Source organism: Giraffa tippelskirchi, chromosome 1 (assembly GCF_054371585.1).
Source record: "Giraffa tippelskirchi isolate mGirTip1 chromosome 1, T2T-mGirTip1v1.2.pri, whole genome shotgun sequence".
NCBI classification, from domain to species: Eukaryota; Metazoa; Chordata; class Mammalia; order Artiodactyla; family Giraffidae; genus Giraffa; species Giraffa tippelskirchi.
Window position 1 is genome coordinate 12,181,415 of NC_137275.1, and position 24,062 is coordinate 12,205,476.

The window sequence follows — 24,062 nt, forward strand, 5'->3', positions numbered from 1 at the left end:
ACCCCTGCTTGCCGCCTTCCCGTCCACTCACCGGACAGGAAGGGACAAACACACATGAGCTCGATCACAGAGCAGCCGCCACACGCCAGGGCTTTCAAGGTGCACGTGGCTTTAAAACACACACTAGCTTCAAGATGGCGCTTGGGTTTGCAGAATTTTAGTCCGAATACTTGGAAAGCTTCCATATGGGCTCCTGGGCTTACACAGAAGTGTCTGGCTAATAACCCACCCTGCACCCCTACACTGCCCTCTAAGGGGCAAGGCTGGCTATCTTTCCCCTTTCTTCTAGGGGGTGGGTGGGAATGTAAACAAGCTTGGGTTTTAGGGAAACCGACTGACACGGAACTGGTACCGCAGAGAGGAACGCGACTGCTTCAGCCATCTGCTTCCCAGCAGTGAGAGCCACAGTGTAAGACCCGAGGGCCAGGGACTGCTTGTTTCCTAACTGTGTCCTGGAGACTCTCCCAGTGGGGGCAGGTGCTCCCATGAGTGTGTTGTAAGAGCCACCTTGCAACACAGATGAGAAATCCCAGACACACTCAGCTCTTTTCAGGTCTTAGAAATCCTGGGAAGCCAGGTGCGGCTCAGTCTGTGCTCTGCAAGCCCCTCCCAGGTCAAGCCCCGGAGCCCTGGGTGTGACACAGGCTGGGCCAGTAGGTGGCTTGCTCCCACCCTGTGGGGTGCCCGTCCAGAACTCCAGGACAGCTGCTTCCTGTCTGAGAAGCAGCCTAACCAGAAGCAACTGTGAATGGCAATCAGTGCTCCTCAGTGGCTAGGCTGAGGAGCAGACACAAAGGTTGTGGAAGTAAGAGCTTCTAGTGTACTCGAGCCACTCAAGACCTGAGTGCTTCTCACTGCACGCAAGCGCCATCCATTGGTGAAGCTCTGGCTGTGCTGGTGAAACAGGGCATCACCCAGGTCGGCTGCAGCCACACCCACAAATAACAATAGTTCCCAGTTTAGTTCCAGATCTAGAGCCCGGGGTGGGCCAGGCACTTCCTATTCTCCACCCCCTGAGAGTGACACGCATGACCTGGGCCTCAGTTTGCAGAGGGGGAGGGGGCTTGGGAGTACCGCAGGTCATACAACGAGCAACGGGGAACCAGGTTGGGGCTGTCTGTCTGGCTCTGCCAGGGCTCGGAGAGGGAGACATCTGATTGAGCTGTTTTCTTTGTTAGGTGGCTGAACTGATGACCATTAGGCTTCTAAATGGAGGCTTAGCATATATGGACTAGAATAGTTCCCGTAACGTGCTCGTAAAAAGAGAAACTCCTACGAACCTGAACAACCTTGTGTGCCCAGTCTGCAATGATCTGACTCCGGCTGTGTGGTTTAGGGGACATTTTGTGAGTGGAGTCTCTTAAGTCAAGTGGCCCAGTTTAACACAGTGGAGAAAAATGATTTTGTCTTTCAAACCCTTCTGGTCTGTGGATGCTGAATACAAAGGGGAAATTTTATCAGGTGTTTTCTAAAAATTTTGTCAGTTAGTGGCTAGAAGAACTTCAAAACAGCAGGCAGGTAGAAATGACATGAAAATCCACTTATGGGAACAGTTACATTTCCTGTGAGGACTGGACACCCGAGGTGGCAGGGACCTGGCATCTGGGAGGGCTGAATCTGAGCCTGCAGCACTACTGATTGAAAAGCTACTCCCATCAGGCATTGTGCTGGGCACCTTCCGTGGGTTATGTCTGTGCCTTATGACAACCATACAAAGGCTGCTCCATTTTATAGATGGAAAAAAAACTGTGGCTCAGAGAGGCTCCTCAGCTTTCCCGAGGGCACCCAGAACCGCAACCTAGCTGCCTCCCTTGCCCATGTGCTCTGCCTCATGGGTCTGGGGTGCGTGGAAAATTGTCCCACAGTCCATGGAATTCTCTAGGCCAGAATACTGGAGTGGTAGCTGTTCCCTTCTCCGGGGGATCTTCCCAACCCAGGGATCCAACCCAGGTCTCCCGCATTGAAGGTGGATTCTTTACCAGCTGAGCCATCAGAGAAGCCCAAGAATACTGGAGTGGGTAGCCTATCCCTTCTTCAGGGGATCTTCCTGACCCAGGAATCAAACCACAGTCTCCTATTGCAGGTGGATTCTTTATCACCTGAGCCATCAGGGAAGCCCCAGAATACTGAAGTAAGTGGGTAGCCTATCCTTTCTCCAGCAAATCTTCCCAAGCCAGGAAATTGAACCCAGGTCTCCTGCATTGAAGACATATTCTTTACCAGCTGAGCCACAAGGAAACAGTTGCAGAGGCCTGATGACCTCAGAAGAAATGTCCCAAGTTCTGAATAGATGCCCCTTTAAGTTAAAACTAAAAACAATTGTTTTTTCTTACCTGCTGTAAAACCTTCTCTGTGAAGATCTCTTGGAGTCTGGAGATTTCAACCACTTTCCCTTCGATTTGCCTTCATTAAAAAAAAAACAAAAAACAGATACACATTAACTGTTGGTACCTGGTGACCTTAACAGCAATGTCACATATTTCTAAAGAAGTTATCTTTTCTAAGTGAAGGCATGGGAGGGAGGGGTGCCACAGCAGGCTCAGGGGGGAGAACAGGGGCAGAGGCTCACCCTCCTTACTGGTTCCCCTTTAATGCCCTTCAGCTTTCTGGGTGTACTGGATGGTTTGGAAGCCCACCCCTACCACTTCATAAGCTGACCCCCAGGACCCCTGACTCCTGAGTCAGTGTGGGGCCAGGAGCACGTGGCTGTATCCGGCAGTTACAAAAGGCAGAGTCTCCTTTAATGCCAAGCCCTGTCCTAGCAACACAGTCACACGTGGTGGGGATTCTAAGAAAACACCAGAATATGCTGTCACCCAAAACTCTGTTACCACTCAGCAGGTTCGAGGAAAGGGTACATTCACTATTCAAACCAACTCTTTGTGGAAAGGAAACCTCCTTTGATTCCGGCTGAAAATATCCCATCTGAGTTCAGCACTGGAGCATGTGGGCGTCTCCCGGTTACCTGGGCAGCATGGGTGACCCTGGGGTGGTATAGGGGGTGCACGTCTAGAGGCTGAGCTCCCAGCCCAGGAAGAAGCGATGTTCGGTGGAGAGACAGCTTCCCCAGACCAGGTGAGGGAAGCAGAGGAGAGGAGAGTGAGGAGGGGCCGGGGCAGGAAGAGCACCGTCTGGAAGGAGGACTGGAGGCCCGCCTTTGAGGGCAGAGGCCGCAGAAGAGCCTGGGGCGGCGGTCAGGGGGAAATCCCTGCACTCAGTCTCCAGGGCTGTGAGGCTGATGTGTCAGGACGCGTCTTCTTTTGGGAAGTGGCCACGATGCATCACAAGTTTCAGCGCGTCCTTTCAGAACGCTTCCGGCATTCCCAGGGCAACAGGCCCGAGCGCTTTCACCGGAGGGCTGGGCGGTGACCCTACTTGTGTGGGCCATGGCCACGGGCCTTCTGCGTGGCTGATCGCCTGGTGAGGGAGCAGCCAGACCCCAGTGGAGCCCTCTGCAGGGCTTCCCTCTGCCAGCTGTCCCTATCTACACTTTATTAACCCCTTTCATCTTAGGGCAGCTAGGTGCAGACAGTCCCCTCCTGTCCCCTCCTGGCAGCCGTAATGACACGAGCTATCGTGACCTCTCAGATGGGGCTGCAGCACCCGGGAGCCTGGTAGTGGCCCACAGAGGGTACCTCACAGGCCCACAAGTTGAGGGGCAGTGAATTTAGGCAGCTTCCTTATGGGGGGGGGCAGGGGTAGCTACATTTGGCCCAAGGGCCACATGTGGATGCCTGAGCACCAAACTAAATGAATCAAGTTCCTACTTTCTGGAAAAGTTGTAAACTAGGCCATTTGCTCACCCGGGACACCCACACACATACCTCACTTCGTCAAACAGGCTGTTCATTTCACCAATCAGGCGCTGATTTTCTTGTTCAAACTGTAAGGAAACAAATACATGAAGGATAATGTCACACTGAACTCAAGTCTCAAAGCGACCTAGCCAAAGGCAAGTGTCTATCCTAGCAAGTCTGTGCAGAACTCCTTGATCCGCCCTCCAAGAATCACGCCAGAGCCCTTCTTTCCAGCAAGGAGCGAGGCAGCATTGCTGGAAGACCCTGAGCATTCACGTGAGGATAGCCAGGCTGCAGGAAGAAAATGAAACCCCGCAGCACAGCGGGGCTGCCTGAGGCTAGACTTCTCATCTCACTCATTTGAATCGCAAGCATACAAGCTGACTTTAATGACTGATGGTGAGTGTGGAGGCATGTGGGTCATCCCCAGGATGTGTGTACCACGTTGCGTGTGTCTCTAACCTTCTCTGTGACTGTGAGCTGCTTGAGGGTGGGAACCGTACTGGACCTGCACACTTGTTCCAGCTGCAGTCACACCTACAAATGTTCTCTGAAGCACCTCTGTGCCGGGCACCGTGCAGGGAACAGAAGGTAGCTCTTGGCCTGCAGAGGCTGGAAATCCAGCTGAGGACCAGGCCACCCCGCCTTAGTACAGCAACAGGGATGAGGAAGATGAGGGGTGGAGGCTGGGTTCACCTGGGAGGCGCTGGGCTCTGCGACTGCACCTGCCAGGGAGCAGCCTCGTGATCCTGGCTGGTGCCTTCCCGTGCTACTCCGCCAAGTTTCCTCGGCACCCCTGCCGTCTCCATGCCCTCCCTGCTGTCCAAGCCCCGCCCTCACATCTCTCTCCTTGGGTCTGCCCTCCCTCCCTTTTGGTCTAGGTGATCTGGTCGGTTTCGCCCCTGCACCATGAGCATGAGACCGCTCCACACCGAGGCCTCCACTCCACCCCAGACCCACTGGGTCAGAGGACAGAGAGGGGGGCGGGAGGGGGTTGTGGGAGTGCTGGGGAAGACCCCCGAAGGGCCACCCCAACCACAGCAGGCTGCCTTGCTGACTGCTGACATGGTACTGAGATGGCCCTCCTAATTAGTGCATCAAAAAGGCAATTTAAGAGAATATAACTTCACTCCCGAGTTTGAAAGAATCAGCTCTGTTAACTGTCAGCAGTTATTAAAGAGTCCAGTATTTAAGAAAAAAATATAATTACTTCAGAATGTGGGCGCTAATTTGACTAATTTTCTTAGGTATTTTACTCAGGTTTTGGATTTTTCCTTTTGGAAGGGGGCATTTTCTTTGCATTTTTCTAATGACAATGGCCCCAACCTTTTAAATCTACAGTCCTTTCATGCTTTTGAACTATTCCTAAACAAAATTAACTAGTGGTTTGAGGTGGTTTATTACTGGAATGTTCCTTGGGAACAAAGCTTGCTTTTTTTCCTCCCCAGCTGAAGGGCATGTGGCTTCCATTCAGGCTTTTGTGTTGCTGTTCCTTCTGTAGGGTTCCCAGTTAGCTGCATCAGGAGTGGATCACATTCTGGCTCTGACTTCCTGCCAGATGGGTTCTTGAAGTTACCTGAGAAATTCCCCATCCCTGGAGGAAGTGAGAGAAACAAAGGCCTGGAGGGATCAAGCAGTAAGGTGGGATGAGGGGAGAGGTGTGCCTATGGCCAGCTTAATGGAGAGCGGCTCATTCAGGGTGCGGGAGTTACAACGAAACTGCATTAACAAAAAGCCAACACGACAGAACCTGTTTCCCACACCCCAGTGCATGGGAGCCTTTTATCGCGATCTGGCCGGTAGATGAGGCAGCGGCCAGGCTGCTGATCGCATTCCCCAGCACAGGCAGGGTGGTTTCCAGGTTGTCTGCGCGGCAAACCTGCACACCTCCCCTCTCATCCACTGAGGCAGGGAGCCACCAAACACCAGGGGAGGTGGGGGACATGCCAGGGGCTCCGATGACCCATTTCCTGTGTCCTCAGGGGGACTCCCTGGCTGACCCTGGACTGGTCACTGGCCTTCTGTGTGGCTGTCAGTTTCTCTTTGTGAACAGACATGGTGGGTGATTCTTACCCTTTTCTGCCTGATCCTGAGGGTGGGGCGGGAAGGCTCCTGCATCTTCTAAGCTGTTTGCCCTTGGGCAGGTAACACCCTCTCAGTGCCTCTCTTCATCACTAAACTAGGGATAACTGGAGTACTTAATAGAGTTATTAGGAGGTAAAGTTGGTAACAACTTTACTTCTGTGAATGTTAATTCTTGTTATGTCATCTTTCCAGGACTAAGATTCTGGATATGCAAAGTGAGTCATTAAATGCTTTGGAGGCCCCTCCCTGGGCTTCCCTGGTGGCTCAGTCAGTAAAGAATCCGCCTGCAATGCGGGAGACTTGGGTTCGATGCCTGGGTTGGGAAGATTCCCCTGGAGGGGGGCATGGCAAGCCACTCCAGTCTTCTTCCCTGGAGAACCCCCCTGGACAGAGGAGCCTGGCGGGCTACGTACGATCTACGATCCATGGGGTCGCACAAGAGTTGGACACAACTGAGCAACTAAGCATGCAGCACAGCACCCCGGTTTCAAGTTCGAGAGGACCACATGGCTCCGGGTCACCCCAGTCTCTCAGGAGTGAGAAGTACACGCCCAGCACTCACAGCGGGGCTCCCTGGCACCACACGGGCACCATGCAGCCGCAGCCCCACAAGCAGCACCAAGGACGGGGGAACTCCAGGGCCTGGGGAGACATACCTGCCGGCGTCTTCCTCCCTCTCTGTGTCCCTGAAAAGGGGCCGAGAGGCCTAGATGACAGGGAGGGTGCGCAGGCCCGGCCCGGGGAGAAATGACGGCAGCCAGCCCGTCTTTCTGGGCCGTTCCACTCTACACTGTTTAGGTCTCACCCCAGAATACGGTGCTTTCCCTCAGTGCAGACCCCTGGCAACCTCCAACAACAGTGGGAGGTATTGTGGTTACGAGTCCCTACCACATGGGGCGTCTAAACTAATAAATGCTCAAGTGCTCAGACACTGCTGGGCATAGCAGGTGATATGATTTAACTGCTTTATTCCATTTAGAAGTCGGTCAGACTTTCAAACAGGGCCTCCCCAAAGGGCTTATAATCTGGTTTAAAGGCTGAAGATCCACATTGTGCATACGTTGTTACAGAAACCCTTTTCTAATCCAGAAAAAGAAAGTCACTCCTCCCAAGGCCTCTGAGTGTCAAATGAGGAGAAGTATCTGCACTGAGAAGACCTAAGAAGAGTTCACTGAAGCAACACGGTGAGCCCACGGGGGGCTTGGCCCCGAGGGCAGCCTGCCCCCTCGGCTTGCAGCCCACCGACCAGACCTGCTCTGGGCTCTTCCAGTTACGCTTTATCTGTCCAGACACCTTCACACCTGTGGCTCCATGCCCCTCACCCTGACCACCTGTGCCCAGTGAACCTCCCCAGGGTCGAGACCCCAGCTTTCACCTGTGCGGCACTCAAATTCTATCAACAATGCTCGTGTTCCCAATGTGTAAGCCGAGCACGGCCACAGACCACAGGCCCTGCCAGCCACCCACCTGGTGCTTCCAGGGGCCTGCCTCAGGGCACAGGGGCAAGGGACACTTTTCAGGCAAGCTGAAGAACAGAAGTCACTTTCATGTCTTTAAAACTTATCCCAAAGAAATATATTACTAAGTGCAGTGGTTTCACTGGAGGCAAGCAAAATGAAGGTGGGCTCAGAAAGGAGGTATTTTTCTCTGTGTAACATCAGAAAACAATTTGGTTCCACTCAGCCTGACCACAAAACATCTGCTGACATTAACCCAGGGGCATTAATATACCTGTATCGTGAGTGATGAATGGAAATGTGTGAAGAATTACATAATGCTCCGCAGCCATTCTGGAACGAGTATCAACAGCTCGTGTGGGTGAAATAATGGATTAAATTGCTATTATAGAGTTTAATTCATTATTTTACCCTGAGGAAAAATTCCAAAACAGTGACTATGAATTATGACCACAATTCGCTATAACACTTTCCAATTTTAAACCAATAGTGTGGCAATTCTTTTTCTTCATTTTCAGGGTTGAGCCTTTTAAATAAGATTCGGGTCAGTCAGACTGCAAGATTTGGTACTTGGCTATGAGCCCCCATTAATAAAGGAGTGAAGTGAACATCAAACAGCCTGTTATAACAGTGCTGAACAGAACAGCCTTCTGCCCCATCCTCTTGCAATAACACAATAAAAATTAGGGAGGCCCTGCTGGCTCTGATTGCTAGGGTCACTGGTCTTGTGACGCCGAGGTAGCTAGCATTATTGGGAATGGTCGCTGGCACGTTTTTTGACAACGCTTCGTCAAGACAGCAAAAGGAAAGGCACGCATAGTGCTCCAGCCGTCATTATGGGAAGACGAGCTTCACAATATGAACGTGTGTTTCTCACATGCATCAGTTACATCACCCTCTGAACATGCAGGGAACGCAGGACCCCACGGGCCCAGCAATAATCTCTCACTGTTGGCGAGGAAACAGCCGCTGAGCAGCTGCTACGTGCCCTGCACTCCGCTGGGTGCGTTTATATACATGACCACACTCCTGACAACCCCGTCAACCTCCCAAGCTCAGGTTCAGTGAGGCTCAGCTTCTTGCCCCAAAATTACAGAGGCAGTAAGTGATACAGAGGATTCAAAACTTGCTCTGTCTCAAAGCCCACGTTGCTGCATCATCTCTCACTGGGGCCGAGCATCTGCTGATCATAGATATCCTTGCTGCCAGCCCTCCTCTGGTCCAGCCCATGTGCAGACAACAACTTCTGAGCTCACGTCTGTGGATGTCAACAGCTGCTGCTGCTCACCACTGCCCGGTGAGGGTCGGGGGAAGGCAACTCCTCTGGCAAACAACTGCCTGCCATTCCTCTAGCTACTTCCTTTATGAAGTGGGGCAGCGTTATTTCTAAAAAATCCTTAAATAGAAGCTAAGTTCCGCCTAAACACAAATGTATTCTTTCTTAATGAAGGGACACTGCTATACATATTTTTATCTCTAGCAAAGATAGGGTGGTCATGTTACATGATCTGGGGAAATACATGACATCATTTTCAGTTATAAACTTATTTTGTGTAAACTGAAGAAAAACTATGAGATTACAGAAAATCTGGCCATCATCTGGCTACAGCGGAGCATGATCAAGCTGCCCTTTAGTCTGTTGGCTTCTCCACCTTGACCTGCTCCGGCCCTGTGTCCCAGGTGAGGCGTGTCTCTCTCCACCCTGTATGTGCTTTCAAACACCAGCTGTCAGGGGTCTCCCACAGTCATGTCTCCAGCCGGAGCCCCAGGCCCGGGATCCCAGCGCCCACCAGACACCTCCCAGGACCCACACCTGCCCCTGACAGAGGGCATCACCCCGACTGCCAGTATCCTGCATCCCCAGGTTAGAAAGCTCCCGGCTCTTTCTCTTCCCCGTCTCTCTCATGCTCGGCTTCTCTCCCTGGATCACCAAGTCCTGCCCACTTCCTGTTTCTCATCTCTGCCCTGACTGCCCGCCCTGGCCGTCACCCTCAACCTCTCCCAACTGGATTGGCCAGTGAGGACTGCTGTTTGGAGTCGTGTGCAGGCCTCTGGGTGGCATGCTTGCTGGACTGGGGAGCACCCAGCACATACCCCAAATCGGAGGTGCATCTGGACCATGACAGAAGCAGGAGCCTGGCAGGCTGCTTTAAGGTATCCGAGTTACTTTCTGGGCTCAGAATTATTTTTGTCTATCAAGGACACAGGGAGCTCTGCCTCTTGTTCCAAAGACAGTCCCATAGCCTCTGAGGGAGCGCCCCTAGAGCAAGTCTCAGGAAAGTCATGGCTAATGGTATCATCACTGGAATCAGTGTTATGCTTCTGAGATGATTTAAGGGGAAACTGCTCATCCGAGAGAACAAATGTTTGTGAAACAGCCCCGAGTATAAAGCATGTATGAGGCTCCAGTGGGCGGCAGCTGCCACCCCACGTGGCCCTCCGATCCTGCCCTGAGTGCAGTACATACACCACAGCCCTTCCTCTGCGTGTACACACACACACACACACACACACACACACACACACACGGGCATGGCCCAGCGCCCCCTCCCCCACCCCGGGCCCTGCTACACACACAGACACACACACACACACACACACACACACGGGCATGGCCCAGCGCCCCCTCCCCCACCCCGGGCCCTGCTATAAACCGACCAGACTGGGGCTCTGACCAGGTCTATCACTTTTCTTCTGAAATTCAACCAGAGATGATAAGCTGCAATTGGCAACTAGGGGATGGGTAACTAAAAGGTGATATTAGCAGTTAAAGTGGTACTTGTCATTTGCAGTTATTACTTATGCCTTCTTTACTTTATCATATACCAGCAATTGAAACAATTAAAAAGCACCACAGCAATGATTATAAAAGATTCATTTAGAAGACTATTTTACTGCTGCCAAAAAGACATCTAATATTAGTAATGTTATTCTAAGGCAATTTCTTCCTTAATTATGCTATTGCAAATTTAAAGCATATGAAAAGTATACTAAGTAGTAGGAAATCAAATGGAAAATTGTATCTAAACTATTTATAATTTTTAAAACTCAGTACAAAAATAAGAGTAAGAGCCATTTAAAATGACCTTCTATTGAATGAAATAGTCTTACTAAAACTAGTTAAAAATATATGATTAGGAAGAGAATAGCATTACCATTTGTATTTCTTCTGGGGATAATTCATCTTCACCTTTGCCATCTCCCCAGCTTCCCAATTCAGGTTGTGCTTCGACTGGAATCTTTTCTGTTTAAAAAATAAATAAATAGATAGAAAGCAAAATATTCACTTTAGAACAGGTTGGCTTAGGAGGGAGGCATATTAAAAAACCTGAGACAAAGCAAAATTGTAGAGCTTTGTCCATCCATATTCGATTACCTCTCAGTTAATATTCAAGTACTGTGGCGTGATCCTTACAATGTTTGGACCTGTGTTTTCTATGTGTGTGTGTGTATGTGTGTCAAAAGGGGACCCACATACAATTTCAGTATTGCCGTGATCTCAGCAATGGTCATAAACCAAATGGATGTTTTTCAAGACCAGTTTTCAAGTGGACTTTACTTCAAAACACATACTCACACACTTAACATCCCTCCCTCTGCTTTTTAAAGACTGTCAAATGTATGGGCAATTTCATTAAAATGTTTCCTGTATTTCATTAAAATATAGAAAATGACACACCATCCCTCATGCCCTTCCCTCCCAGAAGTAACCACTTCCTGGTGCTGTGATTGCACCTGGAAGGCTCTCTCTGGTATGTTCACATACAAACAGATAAGCAATTCCCTGCCTCCCCTGCCCCCACATCAGCCTAGAAATAATTTATAGTTTTGCGAGTGTGGTATTAATAGTTTGCTTTTCACAGGTATATCAATGGTAACATATTGTTTGTTCTAAAACTTGCTTTTTATAACTTCACAGTGCATCTTGGTGATTTTCCTATGTCACTCCACATAGATCTTCCTTGTTCTTTAATTTTTTAATACTTATTTATTTAGCTGCACCAGGTCTTAGCTGCAGCCTGTGGGATCTTTAGTTGCAGCATTCCAACTCTTAGTTCTGGCATCTGGGGGTCTAGTTCTCTGACCAGGGATGGAACCTGAACGCCCTGCACCGGGAGCGTGGAGTCTTAGCCACTGAACCACCGGGAAGTTCCTACCTCATTCTGTTAAATTGCTGCAGAATATTCCACTGTAAGGAATTCTCTGTGTAACGGTAACTCCACTGATAAACCTTGTACTTCTGCTAGTACGTGTACCAGTCCATGCTTTGGTACAGTCTGATTTACTCCAGGACAGGAAGCTGGGAACAGACTGCTGACTGGTGGTGTAGGAACATTTTAACCTAGAGAATGTTTTCATCATGATCACATAAACATGGACCAGACCTCTGAGACAGCAGACCAACAGCACAGCTCCCAGAAGGGGCTGCGCCACCTGAGACCCTGAGAGTGAGGCCCGTGCAGCTCCTCTGGGGGTGGGTGGATGCTGGAGCATTGCTCCTGGGTGGAGGCTGTAACGGGGTCCTTCTTTCTACAGGTGACTCTGTCTGCTGTCTCAGCAGTGCTTCTGGGCTTATCAGTGGGTCGTCAAGTACTTAAAGGCAAATACCGCTTCTTTTCCTCCCCAATCTCAGTAAAAATCCCATGGCTGCTCTCAGCCCCACTGAGACAGGCAAAAGTCCAGAGTTTTTGTCTGGAGACTGATAAGGGAAAAAGAACATAATGATGGTGCGACTTTAGAGAAAGCAGACTAGGCAGACCTGCGTACAAGGCACAGTTATTATGCTGCATCTGTCGTTAACAAAAAAACTCCACGTCATCCATGACTCTGTGCAAGTTTTTAGAAAATGGCTGTGCTTTTTTTTGTGTGCCAGAACTATCATCCTATTTATAAATGACACAGGTACATCCCACCCCCGCCAGAGCCCAGGCTTCTCCATCCATGGAATTCTCCAGGCAAGAACACTGGAGCGGATTGCCATTCCTTTCTCCAGCCTCTTGACCTCATTATGGTATCCATCTTGAGCTTTTACTTCTATGTGTTTTAAGGATAAGAACAGCAAAATCAGAAACAGAAACATCACTCACATCAGAATCAAGTATAAAACACTCTGAGCTAGAATGGAAAGTCTGTTAAGATAACTCACGCTCTCCTTTGCAGCCACCTGGAGCCATCCTGACCTGCAGCACTTAAAAATCAACTTGAAGCATGGCGCCCCAAACACTGGTGCTCTACCCAGGCCCCCGCCTGCCCCGATGCTGAGAGACTCAAGGCCCTCTGCATGGTCCGCCCCCCCACCCCGACCTTAAGGCCCACTCCTCCTCCCCTTTCTGTGAGTTTTACTGACCCAGAAGTGCTTTCCTCCACTGACTACACTCCACATCTCTCCTGTGCTTTGTGGCCTCTCAGTATTTACTCGTGCTGTTCCCTCTGCCTGGAACATTCTAAGCTTCCCCTTTTCCAGGTCCAGACTCATTTCTCAGGGCCACCACCTCCTGAAGTCCACTTTGCCCATTTAAAAATTGGGTTATCATTTTCTTACTGACTTGTAAAAGTCCTTTCCACATTCTAGATACAGATCCCTTATTACATATGTGATTTTCAAATATTTTCTCCCATTCTGTGGGCTGTTTTCCCTTTCTTGCCTTGTTAATTCTTTGTCAAATCTGAGGTCAGGAAGATTTAGGCCTATGTTTTTTTTTTTTTTTTTAATAAGTTTTAGGGTTTTTGCTCTGTAAAGGCCTTTGGTCTATTCTGAGTTAGTTTTAATAAATGGTGTGACTCAAGTGTCAATCTTTGTTCTTCTGCATGTAGATATCCATTTTCCCAGCACCATTTGTTAAAGAGACTATTCTTGCCCACTTGAAGGAAATCAACTGACCAGAGCCACATGGTTTTATCTCTGGGTTCTCAGTTCTGTCCCATTAATCCACATCCATCCTTGTGCAGGTACCCTGTCTTGATTACTGTTGCTCTGTTGTCTGGTTCGAAATGGGGAAGTGTGAGCCCTCCTACTTTGCTCTTTTTCATGACAGTTTGGTTTTCTTGAGTTCCTCGTGATTTTAGAATCAACTTGTCAATTTTCACAAAGAAATCAGCTGGGATTCTGATAAGGAATGTGTTGAAATTGTGGATCATTTTGTGGTGTACTGCCATCTTAACAACATTAATTCTTCTGATTCATTAACTTGAGATGCTTTTCTATTTGTTTGCGTGTGAGTCGCTCAGTCGTATTAGACTCTTTGCGACCCCATGGACTGCAGCCCTCAAGGCTCCTCTGTCCATGGGATTCTTCAGGCAAGAATACTGGAGTGGGTTGCCATTTCCTTCTCCAGGGGATCTTCCCTACCCAGGGATTGAACCCGTGTCTCCTGTGTTGAAGGCAGATTTCTTACCATCTGAGCCACCAGGGAAGCCCTCTTCTATTTGTTCAGTTCAGTTCAGTCGCTCAGTCATGTCCACATCTTTGCGACCCCATGGACTGCAGCACGCCAGGCTTCCCTGTCCATCACCCACTCCCGGAGCTTGCCCAAATTCATGTCCATCGAGTCAGTGATGCCATCCAACCATCTCATCCTCTGTCATCCCCTTCTCCTCCCGCCTTCAATCTTTCCCAGCATCAGGGTCTTTTCTAAGGAGTCAGTTCTTTGCATCAGGTGGCCAAAATAATGGAGCTTCAGCTTCAGCATCAGTCCTTCCAATGAATATTCAGGACTGATTTCCTTAAGGATTGACTGGTTGGATCTCCTTGCAGTCCAAGGGACTCTAAAGAGTCTTCTCCAACATCACAGTTCAAAAGCATCAATTCTTTGGTGCTCAACTTTCTTATAGTCCAACTCTCATATTCATACATGACTACTGGAAAAACCATAGCTTAGACTTGACAGATCTTTGTTGGCAAAGTAATATCTCTGCTTTTTAATATGCTGTCTAGGTTGGTCATAGCTTTTCTTCCAAGGAGCAAGCGTCTTTTAAATTTCATGGCTGCAGTCACCATCTGCAGTCATTTTGGAGCTCAAGAAAAGAAAGTCTGTCACTGTTTCCAGTGTTTCCCCATCTATTTGCCATGACATGATGGGACCGGATGCCATGATCTTAGTTTTCTGAATGTTGAGTTTTAAGCCAACTTTTTCACTCTCCTCTTTCACTTTCATCAAGAGGCTCTTTAGTTTTTCACTTTCTGCCATAAGGGTGGTGTCATCTGCGTATCTGAGGTTACTGATATTTCTCCCGGCAATCTTGATTCCAGCTTGTGCTTCATCCAGCCCGACATTTCGCTTGATGTACTCTGCATATAAGTTAAATAAGCAGGATGACAATATAAAGCCTTGACATACTCCTTTCCCTATTTGGAACTGGTCTGTTGTTCCATGTCCAGTTCTAACTGTTGCTTCTTGACCTGCATACAGATTTCTCAGGAGGCAGGTAAGGTGGTCTGGTATTCCCATCTCTTGAAGAATTTTCCATAGTTTGTTGTGATCCACACAGTCAAAGGCTTTGGCATGGTCAATAAAGCAGAAGTAGATGTTTTTCTGGAACTTTTTTGCTTTTTCGATGATCCAATGGATGTTGGCAGTTTGATCTCTGGTTCCTCTGGCTTGTCTAAATCCAGCTTGAACATCTGGAATTTCACGGCTCACATACTGTTGAAGCCTGGCTTGGAGAATTTTGAGCATTATTTTGCTAGCATGTGAGATAGGTGCAATTTTGTGGCAGTTTGAGCATTCTTTGGCACTTCCTTTCTTTGGGATTGGAATGAAAACTGACCTTTTCCAGTCCCGTGGCCACTGCTGAGTCTTCCAGATTTGCTGGCATATTGAGTGCAGCACTTTCACAGCATCATCTTTCAGGATTTGAAATAGCTCAACTGGAATTCCATCACCTCCACTAGCTTTGTTTGTAGTAGTGCTTCTTAAGGCCCACTTGACTTCACACTCCAGGATGTCTGGCTCTAGGTGAGTGATCACACCATCGTGGTTATCTGGGTCATGAAGATCTTTTTTGTATAGTTCTTCTGTGTATTCTTGCCACCTCTTCTTAATATCTTCTGCTTCTGTTAGGTCTATTTGGATTATGCTAAATTTCTTTCAACAATGATTTGTAGCTTTTAAAGTATAAACCTTACACTTCTGTTTAATTTATTCTTTTTGATGCTATCATAAGGAAATTCCCGCTTTTTACATTTCATTTCTAGATTGTTCACTGGGTATACAGAAATGAAATTTTTGTATAATGGTTTTGTATCCTGCAACCTTGCTGAAACTCATTTACTACTTCTCTTTTATTGGTGGATCTCTTAAAATTCTCTGTATACAATACCAGGCTGTTTATGAACAGAAAAAACTTCCTAATTGCCTCTGCTATGTTGGTCAGCCTATTAATTGACTTCCAATGTTCATCTGAAAAAGAATCCTGCCAAACCTCGGTGTCAAGCAACGGATCTCTTCATAGCTAGCTCCACAAACCAACGTGCCAGACACTGCTCGGCCCTTTATACTGGGCTCCTGAAGTGCTCACGACAAACCACGGCCACATGATACTCTAAAAAAGTGGTGGCTCAGAGTTCAAGTAACTTCTTCAAGTGCAGGACAGCGGCCAGACTGAAACCAAGGTTCACAGTCCTTCCGTGATATCATGCTGCAACCACATGCTTTCCCTTCCCTCACCTCAGAAGGAGGAATGCACATCTCCATGCACAGGAAATAGATAAAAGTGGGGTACAGCAACGGTAAAGCTTTCTTTTAGGAAAAACAAACAAAATGAAGTAGAGAAAGCACTAACACACATGCAGCAACTTGTACATAAAGTGTGCACATTTTTAATGAGCACCAACTCAGATTTTATGACCGTTTGGGACTCTGTGTAACCAGGAAAAGAGATGACTGTGAAATAAGCATCAGCTAATGACCATGGACGAAAGGGTGGCCAGGTGGAACTGTGGGGACAGTAAGGCCAGTGGCAGCAGGGGCCGGGATGCCTGGGGGGAGAGAGGCCTGACCAAGCGGTGGTGGAGGCTGGGCGGGGGAGAGTCCCGAGATGCAGGGGACTGCGTTTAGAAAATGGGGGAACTGGTGCTTGGCAGTGCCACTCACTGCTGCGGCTGGGATGCTGACGGCCTCCGGAGAGACACTCTTCACGCCACTCGGCTCCTACACGAGTGCTGGTCAGACGCTAAACGGGAGTACACTCTCTGAATATTTTGTGGGGATGGCTTAGTCAGGAGATAACCGAATGATTATAAAGTATCCAAATACTGACTTTAAGATAAAAACATAAACTGTGAGGAATGGTGCTCTTTCACTCTGACCATTTGTTTTCTACCACCCAGAGGCATTAAGTTCCTTTTGCTTCAGGAAATAGTTCCAGACAGAGGCTTCATTCATTCTTTCATTTACTCATTCGTTCATTCATTCTTTTCAACAAAGATTTAATGAGCACCTCCTATGTGCCAGGTATTGTTCTGGGTACCAGTGTTACAGCAGTGAACAAAGCACATACAGAAATTTCTGTCCTTGTGGGACTTAGGTTTAGCTGGGAAGACAGAGCATAAGGAGCATAAATGAGTAAAACATATAGGAGGGTAGAGACCAGTGTTGGGGAGAAACAGCAGGGAAGACCGTTAAGTGGCAGGAGGCACAGCCCCTCATCCTCTTTCTACCAACCCTCATTCCTTGGAGAATCCCAGCCTGTCTTATGTGATCTACAGACCTGTCCTCTGGCCTCCAGATGCATAAACCCAACTCCCTGTTCAACCTCTGTGCCGGGCAGTCCCTAGCCTGCCCCTCCTCAGCCTCCCGCATCTTAGTGAAGTGCAGCCACCTTCTTCTCACTGCGAACAACCACCGCAGCCTTCCTTGACCGTCTCCTCCTCAAGTCCCACATCCAGGAAGCAGATTCTGTGCTCAACTTTCAAAATATATCAAGAATTCTCCCCCTTCTCCCCCATGCCCTGGCTACATGCTTGGTGTGATCCGCCATCATCGTTTCTGGGAGACTTTAGCAGCCTCTTAACTGTCCATATTTTGCTTCCTGAGCCCCTGAACAATCTGTTTCAACAGAGCACCAGGAGGGACCCTGTCCAAACGTAGGCCTCTGTGCAACATTCTCTCAGAGCCTTTCAGGAGGCTCATCTTAAGAAAAAACAAGTTCACAAAATCCATCCGAGAGGGCTGCTGTAAGGATGGTGGTGACGTCTATGAAGGTTCAGGACAGTACCTAGCTAGCACCCGGAGGCGTGCAGTAACTGAGCGCCACTGTGAGAGTACAGGGGAGGAGGCGAGGGGAGGAGGCGAGGCGAGGAGGCGAGGCGAGGAGGCGAGGCAAGGAGCGGAGGCGAGGAGACTCGTGGGCCTCAGCATCCTGGGATCCACGTATAGCAAGTGCTCACCCAGCTGCCCAGCTCTGAGGTACACTAAGCACACGTCCCCTACACACGCGGCCACCCCGGCCAGACACAGGGATTTAAGACGTCCCCAACGGCACTCTGCATACTCGCCTGTGTTACAGACTTTACAGAGACACTGTGTTTATCCAGCATCCTCCGTGTGTCAGGAGGTGCTGTAAGTTATGGGACGGCTAGCAAACATGAAGACAGAAAGCATATAAACCCAGACATGCATTACATTGGCTGACAGAGCCTGCTGACATCACACGCTCCACCTGAGGCAGGATGGTCAGGTCCACGTAAAGTCAGCGCTGACACAGGTGCCAGGGAGGCAGCGCCCTACCGTTCCTGAGACTCACAAGCAGAGATCGCTGATGTTTCCTCCGGGTTCTAAGGTTCCAGTCCCCACCCCACTGGTGCGTGGAGACTCAGGCCCTTTCTTTAGACCCTGCCAGCCCCCAGCTGTCTGGGGGATCCTCCCGCCCCACCCCTGAAGTGGTCATTAAGATACAGCTGTGACTAAAAAAAGGCTGCTGCTTCCATGTTTCCTTCCCGTCATGCAAATGCAAGCATCACAACATGTCTGGGGCTGTGGTCCTTCTTGTTCTGCTTTGTATTTTTGCCCATACATCACAAGGAAGAGACGCAAGGCACGATTTTGATTTTAATTCATACCTGGATATTCTTCAGGGACAGGTTTTTCTTCAGAGTCTTTTGATGGACTCTGTGAAACTTTCTCAGAAGACATGGATTCTCTCGTCTTTGCTTTTGGTTCTGGTTCCAGCTTAGACCTAAAGATGAAAAATCAGCAGTCATATCATTTACTGACACAGCAGGATTCTGCCTGAAAACAGAGAGGAGTCACAGGTGAGCCCTGCACCCTTGCCTTGCGCCCTCAGCTGGAAAGCAGAACTGTGGCCCCGGGCCCAGCAACCATCCTGACACAGTTCAAGGGGGGCGCTTATTACACGGCAGTCGGCACACCCTGGCCAGAGCCTGCAGCCGGAGGAGTGCCATCAGCAGGCGCCAAAGGAAAGGACGCAGGAACCCACCCTACCTCCTGACCCCACACTCGACATGTGGCAGCGAGGGCCAGCCCACGGCTCTAAGTTCAACAAACCCAAGAGCTGGTCGTCTTGCACCAGTGCCAAAGTGTGGTTGAATACATACACGCACATGTTACATAACACACATGATACAAAAGTAACACCTTAAAACTGAACTGTAAAAGCAGGAGTCTTCACACACCCACGGGGAGCAAGGCCTGGTCTCAGGTCCCTCAGCCTCATCGCCTGCCCTGGCCCGGGGCTTGCTCCAACAGTATATTCTCTTCCATCCCCAGGGCCAGGCGGAATCTCACCCACCTTGTCTCACTCTCTTGCCTACAGAAGACCTCCTCTCACCACTCTGTGCCCCCGCCTGTCTGTCTTCTTCCCAGCTGTCACTGCAGGCTGGGATGATCTTGCCCGTTTGTTTACTGTCTGCCTCGTTCCACTGGAGTATGTGCTCTGGGGAGCAGGACCCCTGCCATTGTAAGTTGTGGCTGCTGTGTGGCCCTGGGTTCAAGATGAGTGTGTGGCATTCAGTGTTTAATAAATATAGGGTGAATGAATGGATGCTTTATAATTCTCAGTGCATCATTAATAAGAGGAAAAAAATTGGTTATGAGATAAGGGGCCTTGTATTGGAACTCATACAGCACTATGAAAATTGTAGGCACATTGCTAAAAAAGACGTATGATAACTTCCATGTTATGAGGCAGAAAGACTCAAGCAGTTACTAGTATTAATGGCCTTTTCCCAGAGGAGGAAAGTGAGATGTGGGGAAGTCAAGAAACTTGCCCGGGCCAAACAGTGCGTACATGGTGGGGCTGGCATGTGGCCTCAGGGAACCCATCTTGGAGACCACACTCTGAACAACTAACTGCCCCATGAAGAGGAGGTTCTGCCCATCAGGTTCTGTAAGAAGAGACTGCAGTGACAGAGAGCCTGCGAGAGTGGAGTCAAAGCCGGATGGGTACTCGACTCTGCAGCTTTCCAGAGCCGTATATACCAAAATACACACTGAATTTCCAAAAAGGATGTCTCTTCCAAATAACCTGACCACAGAGGCCATTTTCGTGTGTTTTTTTCCAAAAGACTAGTGTTCTAAGAAAGGCCATCTAGGAACTGCTCCTCTAACAACAGTAACAAAGAACTGTCGAGTAATTACATTATCAATCACGCTAAGGGCTCCAGTTACTGAGGTTGAATAACAGCCACTCTAAAATGTATACACCTTGAAACGATAACAACCACTTACGGTGGTTCAGTGGTAAAGAATCTGCCTGTAATGCAGGAGACCTGGGTTCAATCCCTGGGTCAGGAAGATCCCCTGGAGAAGGAAATGGCCACCCACTCCAGTATACTTACCAGGATAATCCCATGGAGAGAGGAACCTGGTGGGCTACAGTCCATGGGATTGCAGAGAGTCAGACATGACTGGGTGACTAACATTTTCACTTTCACCATCTCTTGGTGTTTCTGGGGCCAGGAATTTGGGAGCAGCTTGGCTGGGTAGTTCTGACTCATGAGGGCACTGCTATAGGGTAGAGGGCCCCACCACCTGAAGGCTCGCCTGGGGTTGGAGGAGTCCCTTCCAAGGAGGTTCATTCTCACGGCTGTGAGACAGTGCTGGCAGGAGCCTCGTCTCTTCCTTGTGGGCATGTCAGTGTGTCACTGGGTATGGTAGCTGGCTTCCTCCAGAGCAAGCAGTCTCAGAGACCATGGCAGAAGCTTCAGTGCCTTTTTATAACAGCCTCGGCCTCCGTTTATAACAAACTGTCATTTCTGTCCTATCCCAATGTCCAGGCAGTTGCAACGGTCCACTCAGGTTCAAGGAGGGGGAACACAGACCACACATCTCCCTCTCAGTGAAGCAAGAACAAAATCACACTTTAAATAAGACCATGTTTGGGTTCAGCCGTCTTAGAAAAATACATTTGACATTCTAAGTATCACAGATATGCACAAAGATGAACAGAATTTCACAGAAGACATACAAATGGTCAATAAAGCACAGGAGAAGGTGTCCAACAACATGGAGTAACAAAACCATAGTGAGATACTGTGACATTCCCACTAGAATGGCTTAAAAAAGTTACCATCTCCAAACCCTGGTGAACACAGGGAGCAGCACTAACTCGCATACATTGCTGGTAGGAGGGTAAAACAATAAGGCCACTTTGGAAAACCTAAGACAGTTCCTTAGCGTAAGAAACATCTCCCCGTTGACAGAGCACTCCACTTTCAGGTATTTACACAAGAAAAATGAAAAGACATATCCACACACAGATCTATCCAAGAATGTTCATGGTATCCTTATCCGTAACAGCCAAAACAGTGGAAACAACTCAAATGTCCACCAGCAGAAGAATGGCTAGACCAGCTGCGGTAAATTCATGCAGTACAATGCTATTCACTAATAAAGAAGAAAAAACTTTGGATAAACACAACATGGATAAAAAATAAGTTAAGCAAAAAAGCCAGTTGAAACCGTAACTGAAAAGAAAAACACAAAACAAGGGTCTATCCTGTTTAACGTTAAATGTATAAATATGATCATTTATTACTTACTTCCTAACATGTTACCTCACAGATTACTTTTGGGATTTAGTATTGGCAACCTGACACCTTGGGCTGCCCAGGTGATGTGAGTGGAAAAGAACGTGCCTGCAAATGTGGGAGACGTAAGAGATGTGGGTTCGATCCCTGGGTCGGGAAGATCTCCTGGAATAGGAAACAGCAACGCTCTCCCGTGTTCTTGCCTGGGAAGTTCCAAGGACAGAGGAGCCTGGCGGGCTAGAGTCCACGGGGTCACAAAGAGTCAGACACAACTGAGCAACCGGGCACGCATGCACACAACCTGACACCTTAGCCAATTTTCTAACTAGTATAACATGAATAAGACATTCATTTGTCAGAATTTTCAGATTTTTTTCCCAGTAACTAAATAACAAGTGACAGCATTTCTTAGCCTGTTTTCTCATCTGTAAAATGGGATTGTAAAAGCATCTCTCTACTGGCTTACATGTAAATCTTTAGCACAGTCTAGGGCAAGGGCTGAAAAAATTAGCTATTACTACCATTCTTGCTACTGCTGCTTGTATCACTGGGTAACAAGAAAAGGCAGAGGGGTTAGATAGTCTTGAGAAATCCTAAAGAAATAAACATTTAAAAAAAAATTCTGTCAAGATACAGATCAATGGAGGAAAAGAAGAAAACAGCTGACACAATCTGTCAATAATTCAAAAAGCTCAAGAGATGGGAGAACACTGCTGCCGTCAGAGTAAGGGGCTCAGCAGGGTCTTCAGTCACGGGCCCACTCGTGCTCATCTTCCGGGCTGGTGCTGTGGAGACGGAAGGAGCTGAGGAGTCTTGGCAGATCAGCAGAGGAGAGGTCTCGGGTTGGTGGCCACGCCTGAGTGGCAAGGCAGCCTTGTCCTTGGCCACGTTCCTTGGCAGGATTGGCCTGATGTCCTCCTGGACTGTCTTGGTTGACAGGCTACTCCAGTAATTCCACAAATCTATGGTGGATGGGGACACGGTCCTTAAAACTATTGGCTGACTGCCTGTCTGTCTGAGAAAGATACGCTCAGCAATCTGTTTGGAGACAAAAGTGGGCTTGGATTCTAGTCTGCCACTTATCTGCAATGTGGCAGTTTCCTGTTTTTTTGTTTTTTGGGTTTTTTTAATCCTCTGAGTTTTCTTCATCTGCAAAGCACTTTTCTACAAAGAAGAATCTTGCAAACCCTGCGTGAGATCACCCGTGACAACATACTTAGCATAGAGATTGGCGTGAAGCATGTGCCGCTCTGGTTGACCTTCTAAGTACTGGGCCTCCGTTTCCGCATCTGTAAAGTAGCTTCTGGTATCTTTTGTTCCCACCAATAAAACAAGGTTCATTCTGCCTTTCTCCCTTTCACTTCTTTGAGAATGAGAAACCTGGCTTTTGGTACCCTTCCGATATTAACACTCAAAGTCACTGCAAAGACTAAATGATGCACTAGACCAAAAAAAAAGTATTATGTAAAAGGTAAGTACTTTAAAAATCTAACTGCTATTAATTCAGAGAGTAGAAATACCCAGGGGCTTCTCAGGGGAGGTATCACTTAGGCAAATTCTTAAAAGAGGAGTAAAGTTTTGCCAGGCACAAAAGAGCAGAAAAAATATTCTAGGCATAAAGAAGATAGGTATGAAATTGCTGGGTTATCGGATGGTCATTTAACTTTGGAGAACTATTTGGCTGTTTCTAATACAAAGTTTCTCTGATGGCTCAGATGGTAAAGGATCTGCTTTCAATGCAGGAGACCCAGGATCAATCCCTGGTCAGGAAGATACCTTGGAGAAGGGAATGACTATCCACTTCAGTATTCTTTCCTGGAGAATCCCATGAACAGAGGAGCCTGGCAGGCTACAATCCGTGGAGTTGCAAAGAGTCAGACACGACTGAGCATGTACAAAATACAAAGTTACTTTATATTCCCACCAGTCATAAAGGAGAGTTCCAGTTGCTGCACACGCTCCCTACAGTGTCACTTTTATTTTAGCCTTTCTAACATGTGTGAGATGGGATCTTTTGGCGTTTTATTTTCTTGTGAACTAAATATAGTCACAGGCATAGTAATATGAAGGATAGTACCAAGAATGCTTTTTCCTGAACCACTGGAGAGTAATATGCCAACCTGACGTCCCTTCACCTCTGAATATTTTAATATTTCCTAAAGATGAAAGTTGAATATTCATTGGAAGGACTGATGCTGAAGCTCCAATACTCTGGCCACCTGATGCGAAGAGTTGACTCACTGGAAAAGACCCTGATGCTGGGAAAGATTGAGGGCAGGAGGAGAAGGGGTGGCGGAGGATGAGATGGTTGGATGGCATCACCAACTCAATGGACATGCGTTTGAACAAACTCCAGGAGATGGTGAAGGACAGGGAAGCCCAGTGTGCTGCAGCCCATGGGGTCGAAAAGAGTCGGACCTGACTGAACAACAGCAACAAAGATAAGAGCTGAGCATTCTTTGCTACAACCAGGATACAGCCACCCACGTGACAAAATTCACAAGGGTACCTTTCTTCCATCCTTGCCCCATTCTAACTTGACTAGTTATCTCAACAATATCCTTTATACGAAAAACATTAGTCACACATTGCATCTAGCTGTCATTTCTCTTCCGTCTCCTTTGCACTGAAGAGATTAGTCTTTCCTTGAGTTTCATGACCTTGATACACAACGATGTGCCAGTTATTCTCTAAGACTTCCCTCAATCTGAGTTTGCCTGACCTCTCCTTGTACCT

General features: G+C 48.2%; 1 protein-coding gene across 22 annotated transcripts in view; it reads right to left on the reverse strand.

Annotated features, from left to right (window-relative positions):
- The window catches only part of STX18 (syntaxin 18), a 109,709-nt gene that overhangs the window by 1,996 nt on the left and 83,651 nt on the right, over positions 1–24,062 (reverse strand). For all 22 annotated transcript variants that reach the window (XM_081492132.1, XM_081492939.1, XM_081493189.1 and 19 more), the window contains 4 exons: positions 18,399–18,514; positions 10,495–10,583; positions 3,825–3,883; positions 2,334–2,403 (listed from right to left, as the gene is read on the reverse strand). In XM_081492132.1, coding sequence (XP_081348258.1) covers positions 2,334–2,403; positions 3,825–3,883; positions 10,495–10,583; positions 18,399–18,514 — 334 coding nt within the window. The remainder of the gene's footprint in view (positions 1–2,333; positions 2,404–3,824; positions 3,884–10,494; positions 10,584–18,398; positions 18,515–24,062) is intronic.